Source organism: Paracoccidioides lutzii, assembly GCF_000150705.2.
Source record: "Paracoccidioides lutzii Pb01 unplaced genomic scaffold supercont2.18, whole genome shotgun sequence".
NCBI lineage: Eukaryota > Fungi > Ascomycota > Eurotiomycetes > Onygenales > Ajellomycetaceae > Paracoccidioides > Paracoccidioides lutzii.
In genome coordinates, this window is record NW_015440964.1 from 739,846 (window position 1) to 746,278 (window position 6,433).

A 6,433-nucleotide genomic window follows, 5' to 3' on the forward strand; every position below is an offset into this window, starting at 1 on the left:
TGATAGAGGCTCGGTAGCAAGATATGATTGAGAATCAAATCAGATCAATATGAGCAATTAAATACAATTAAGATTAGAACAGATCAACCTTTAAAGTATAGCAGAGCGGATCAATTTTAATCTATATACAAGTAGCTGCGCCGTAATAGAAATATATATAATAATGATGTATACTAGAGTAGTGCTTATAGATATAAATTTATCAAAGAAGTTCTGAGCAGATATTCATAAGACAGTGATTACAATTATTAATAATATATCAACATTCATCATTCTTCATAATGAGAAGTATTGATTTATCAACAATGATAATAAAGCATCACATTTATCATTCTTCATAATGAGAAGTATTGATTTATCAATAATGATGATGAAGCATCTACAAGATACTTTTATACAATTTCAATCATAGTACTAATCAATATATTACTCTGAATTCATCATTTTAAAGAGTTAAACATTGATATTTATACTCATTTTTATAAATTTTAAAGATCTACTGACAAGTTATCTACTAGGACAAAGATCTTTAAACTCATTAAATTTTATGACAACTCAATTTATTATCTATAAAGTTCTACTAATGACAAAATAATTATTATCAGTAATGTTGCTTTCTCTGTAAAAGTATCTATAATCTTAAAAGAAGATATCATTAGTATAACAGCTGAAGTTACAAGTTCAGTAATATATTTTATAAAAAAATACTATTGCTTTTAAGATAGCTGATGCTGAATAAATAAAATTAGTTAAAGCATTCAGCATATATATATATATATTTTAATAATTTTTTTCTGAAAAAATATAAAAATATTATTAATAAATCAAAAAAGATTAGTGTATATTAAAAAAAATCAATGAAATATGAAATTATAGATTTGAAATAAAGAAATATTTGAACAATAATTTTATATTCTGATATCTTTAATAATAAGTCTGTGACCTCTAACTACTGAGTTTATATTGAAAAAAATTACTTAAGGAATCTCAATGCAGATTCTGATGACATTCTACAAAATTTCAATAAGTAGTATGCAGTAATTAACCAAAGAAAAGTATGTATAAAGAAGCATATATACTTGTTGTCAATAATACTACTAATTATATAATGTTTATAATTGTAGTCAAGTGAAATTAAATTTTATATCAGATTGATATAGTGATAATTTATATATATAATCAACTGAATAAGACTATTTATATATAGCAACTCTCTAAATTTGAGATAAAAACTTCATATACAATAATATATGCTGTTGAGAATTCTTTATATGAAGTAGATCTGATAGATAAAATCTGATATAATTTTTTTACAGTATTACTCTGTAAGAATAATTTTAAAATTAGTCTCTATGACTCTACTCTATGATATTATATATTTTGTAAGCATCTTTATATGCTAATCTATATGAATAATTTTTATATTATAGCAAAAGATTTAGCAAATGCTGATTGACTAATTGATACTCTAATAGACAGACTAGAAATAAAAAATCTAAAAATTTTTTCTAAATATTTGAATATAAAAGTCAAATATTACTCTGATGACAGGATAAAATTAATATTAAGATGTTATATTAATTACTTAGTACAAAATTTCTGTTTAGATAATGCAGTGAGAACATTTAGAATAAATAAACTAAGTATCAAAAGAAATTATAAGAAGCTCTATAACTAGAATTATAAGAGAATAGATATATAAATGTGATAAGTACTATAAAGAAAAGAGAATAGCAATAAATGAAAATGTATATATAGAATTGAATAGTAGCTAATCACTGAATCTTTTGAAGAAACTTTAAAAATTTAGAATATTTATATACATAAATAAGTAGTAATAGATTTTATCTTTAGTCTTTTATGAAATAAGAAATTAATAACATAATGATTTGATTCTTCATAAAGTGCTAATTTTATTTTTTAGAAAGTGTTCATTCTAAAGGACTGATTTTTGAAAAATACTGATCTGTACTGATTCTAAGCACTAAATCTTGAGATGATACTGATTTTTTAAAAGATACTGATTATTTAAAAGATGCTGATTCTAAAATGCTTTGATAAACAGTGTAAAAATAAGTGCTTTAGTAAGCAATGTGATAAGCAATGTGAAATAAGTAGTATGAGAGTAAGAAGCTAGTATAGAGAGGTTTAACATCATAGATACTATCTCTGTTCTGATATCAATGCTAGAAGAACTGAAAATCAATGATATCTCTGCATCAGAACAAGAAGATGAATTTATCAAACAGTGATATTAACATAAAGTAAAGTGTCTGTAGTATCTATCAGCTAAATTACATTTGAATATTATATAAACAGCATTTTTACTAGCACAGAAGAATATTATATCTGCATTTAAAGTGTGAAGAGTACTTCTTCATATCATATAATATCTAAAAGAAATAAATGATCTAGATATCTTATATGAAGATCTTAAGAATAAGATTAATAATTTTTTCAACATATTATATTTATTATTAGATTATATAATTTTGAATTAAACAGAACTGTTGAATAGTGATTATAAATCTATTTTAAATTTCATATTCAAGTGAGTAAATATATCAATTTCATGACACTCATTCAAACAATCTTATATTTCTTTGAGTTCAAATGAAGCAGAATATATTATACTCAGTAAAGCAGTACATGAAGCAATGTAATTATACAATATGATGATAGATCTGAGATTTATGATGATAGAAAAAAAACCTTTTGTCTATCATAGTAAATAATAAAAATTCAGTTGATATAGCTACTGTTGCTGCCATCACAACACATAGCAAGCATATTGACACTCACTTTCACTATTTTTATATGCAGTTGAATAAAGATGTTATCTCAATCAATCACATTCTTATTGAGAATATGACAGCAGATAGATTAATCAAACCTTTGAACATAGTGGCATTTAAACATTTTATTAGTTTACTAGGGCTTTTTCACTGATAATAGTGGGAATGATTGATTTTTAGTATGTAGCAAGTTTTTGAGAGGATCTAGGTTAAGATAGCTAGCTAGCTAGCATAGAAGATTAGTAGGAACAACATCACGCATGTTGGCACATGGGGGGGTGTTGGGCTGTTGGGCCCTAGCTGGGTTGTTGAGCCTTTAGTAGCCTGGGCGACCACTCCACCGCACGTGATGAACCCTATATAGTTAGCTAGCTTCAACCACAACAAGAAGGAGATTAATCATCCCACAGATTCTTTTGCGCTTTTATTCTCCTTTCCTCTTTCATTTTTTGATTTGTATGTAAACTAGCTGAATGAAACGGCTACGCCCAGTTTTTGCCCTCAAAAATGATATCATCTAACATGAAAAGTGAAAATACCCTTTCGCCTGCTGCTCTCTCTGATAAAACAAATGTAGACCAAAACAAAGCTCTTCAAGTTGTGAGCTTTAATATGCTACATCCATATACTACACCCAAAACCATTGCGTGACCTACTACCTGTCATCCTTAAAGTGATTACATTTGGTAGAACATATAACAAAGTTACATGCCAAGTAAGAAGGTGAAGGTAGGTCTAAGGGAGATTCTAAGTTTGAAATATTCAATTGCTCTTGCTTATCAGAATTTATTGGAGTACAGGTCATTCTCATAAAACAACATCCAACATATCATGGTAGACAATAGCCGCTGAAAAATTCATCATAATGTCGACAATTCCTGCAGCCCCACACAATGCATTCACCGTCAGAATAACAGGAGAGAATGAGGCAGTTAATATTTTCACCATCTGAGTGGTTCAATCCATTTGGAGCTTCTCGCTTTTTGGTGACTCCCGCCCTTCGACGCAGTTGTGGCTGTTTCAGCACAACTGGAAGTAATTCTTTGGGTGGGTTCCAGATTTGCTCCATGGAAACCGTCGAGCTATTAGCGTCCTTCCATACATCATGCAAATGATCCCGATGCTCAGGCTCTGGATACCATGATGCCAGGTTAGACAACTGCTCTTTATCTAACCTCTCATAACTAATCACTTCTCCATCGCCGTTGAAGGATCGCAAGACTCCATCATCACCTATGTGGCTGAATCCATTGGGATCTCTCAGTTCATCGTTGGTGAAGCCAGGTCTGTCATCTCTCAAGCTCTTTCTTATGGTCAGCTCATTGGTCCACATGCTATGTTTTCAGGTATGGTTTTAAGTGTAAACTTGCCAATGCTGGGGATCCGTTGACAACAAGAGCAAAGAGCCCAAGTGAAGTGATCAAAGAGAGAAATCTCATGAAGTTTGATGCAAATATGGCAAAAGGAAGTAAGGTGCAGGAAGGGATTCTCAAAAGATTTAACAAGAGGCCACTTAAGTTAAATATTCTGATTTTCAATTTACTGAAAACAAAGATCATTTTGAAATTTAGGGCTTGACCCCTGAATTTATACCCAAACCTCAGGGCTTATGTACTCACTGTACCAACTTAGAACCACAAATATCTCTCATTAATTCCTAAGAGGCATGTGTTGTCATATTGCTCGTATGCCTCGGATCCCTGCGGACCGACACGGCCGTATGCCTCACTAATGAGGACAATATATTTCTTTGGTATAGATGATCATATAGATTAGCTAGTTATTATTATGAATCCTGCAATCTTATGCTTACTATGTTCTGACTATCGCCACAGCATGCTGCACTCGCGAGGGTTGAGGTGATGACAGGCCCTGCCGAAGCAGCATCTGGGTTTCTGATATAGCATTCGATACGGCATACCAATCTGGTATTCAACCTGGCATTCTGAATCGGGTAACATGACCATTACACATGCTCACTCAACTCTTCAAGCAACAAAATTTGCTGCACTGCCTACAAATTCAAGTATTTTCACAACCATGAAACTAAAATTGAATTGAATTAGAGATATTAATAGGAGTATTCTTTAATTACATATTAAATGAGTGATTTAATGAAATAGATATGTGGATGATTTGATTATACAGTTATAATGAGAAACTCAATATGATAGTGCTATGACAGTGTATAGCTACTGGGTTACAACTACAGAAACTGTGTGACAGTGGTCAGAATGCATAAAATAGTAATATTCTTAATAATAACTGGCTAATCTATATGATCATCTATATCAAAGAAATATATTGTCCTCATTAGTGAGGCATATAGTTGTATTAGTCAGTAGAGATTTGAGATTTCAATTCTGAGGCATATAGTTGTCTTAGTCAGCAGAGATTTGAGATTTCAATTCTGAGGCATATGAGCAATTTGAGACATATGAGTGATATGAACACTCACTACAAAAAAACTATAGACAAGTCTTTGATATTGACTATTAGAACAAATTGATAAATCTGTTAATCTGTAATGACTTCACATTTTTTCTTAGTAATATATATGAAATTTTATAATATTAATACTTTTGAAGATTGTTTCAATGATTCAGTTTAAATAATAAATTAGATTAATAAATTCTAGTATTAACTACTGTGTATTAATGATTAAATAAGATGAAAATATTGAGATACTATTTAAATATTAAAATTATAAATAATTTAACAATATATTTAATAATTATATATATTATTGAATTTATTAAATTTTATAGAGATTTAAGTAATTTATAATATATAGATTTAATAATAATTTTCTGAAGATAATTTAAATAAATTAAATATTATATTTGATATTATATCAATAATTTAAATTTATGATATATATAATATTATAGTCTTTAATTTAGTTATTTATTATAATTATTAAAGTTTAATAAGTTATTTTTTTATTTCTAATTAAAAAAATTTTAACAAATTTAAAATAATCTTATTTTTAAACTTTAAAATTAATGATTTAGTTATTTATAATAATGATTAAAGTTCAATAAATATATTTTTTAATTTTTAATTTAAAAAGTTTTAATAAGTTCAAAGAGATAATAATTTATTATTTATAATAAAAATTATTTTTATTCAAATTTTAAAATTTATTCTAATATTATTAGTTTAAATATTTTTATAAATTTAAAATAATATATTATTATTGATATAATTATAATAATATTATTTATTTAAAAAATATTAATATTAGTAAAATTATTAAATTTAATAATTAAACTTTAAATAATTACTCTATTAAAATAAAAATTAAAAATTATAGTAAGAAGTACAGTATCATTTACTATATATATTATAATATTATTTGATAAGAATATATAAATAATTATTAATTTATAAATTAATAGATCAAGAAAATCAGTAGTTTATATAATTTTCTTATATAGTTAATTTTTAATATTAAACTTATTTAAATTATATAGAAGATTTTTATTAAAATAATAAAAACTTATATTTAAAAAATATTTATAAAGTTATAGTTAATTAAATAATCAATATTAATAATATATATAATATATTTATTTGATTTTATATAGTTAAAAACTTTGTTAAAAATTTTGATAAATTTATAGTAGTTTTAAATA

General features: G+C 26.6%; 1 protein-coding gene across 1 annotated transcript; it reads right to left on the reverse strand.

Moving 5' to 3' along the window:
• Positions 1-3,624: 3,624 nt before the first annotated feature.
• PAAG_06531 (hypothetical protein) lies at positions 3,625-4,128 on the reverse strand (the record flags this gene model as incomplete). Its single annotated transcript, XM_002791746.2, has 1 exon — positions 3,625-4,128. The coding sequence occupies one exon, from the start codon at positions 4,126-4,128 to the stop codon at positions 3,625-3,627; it is 504 nt and encodes a 167-aa protein (XP_002791792.1).
• Between the last annotated feature and the right edge of the window lie 2,305 nt (positions 4,129-6,433).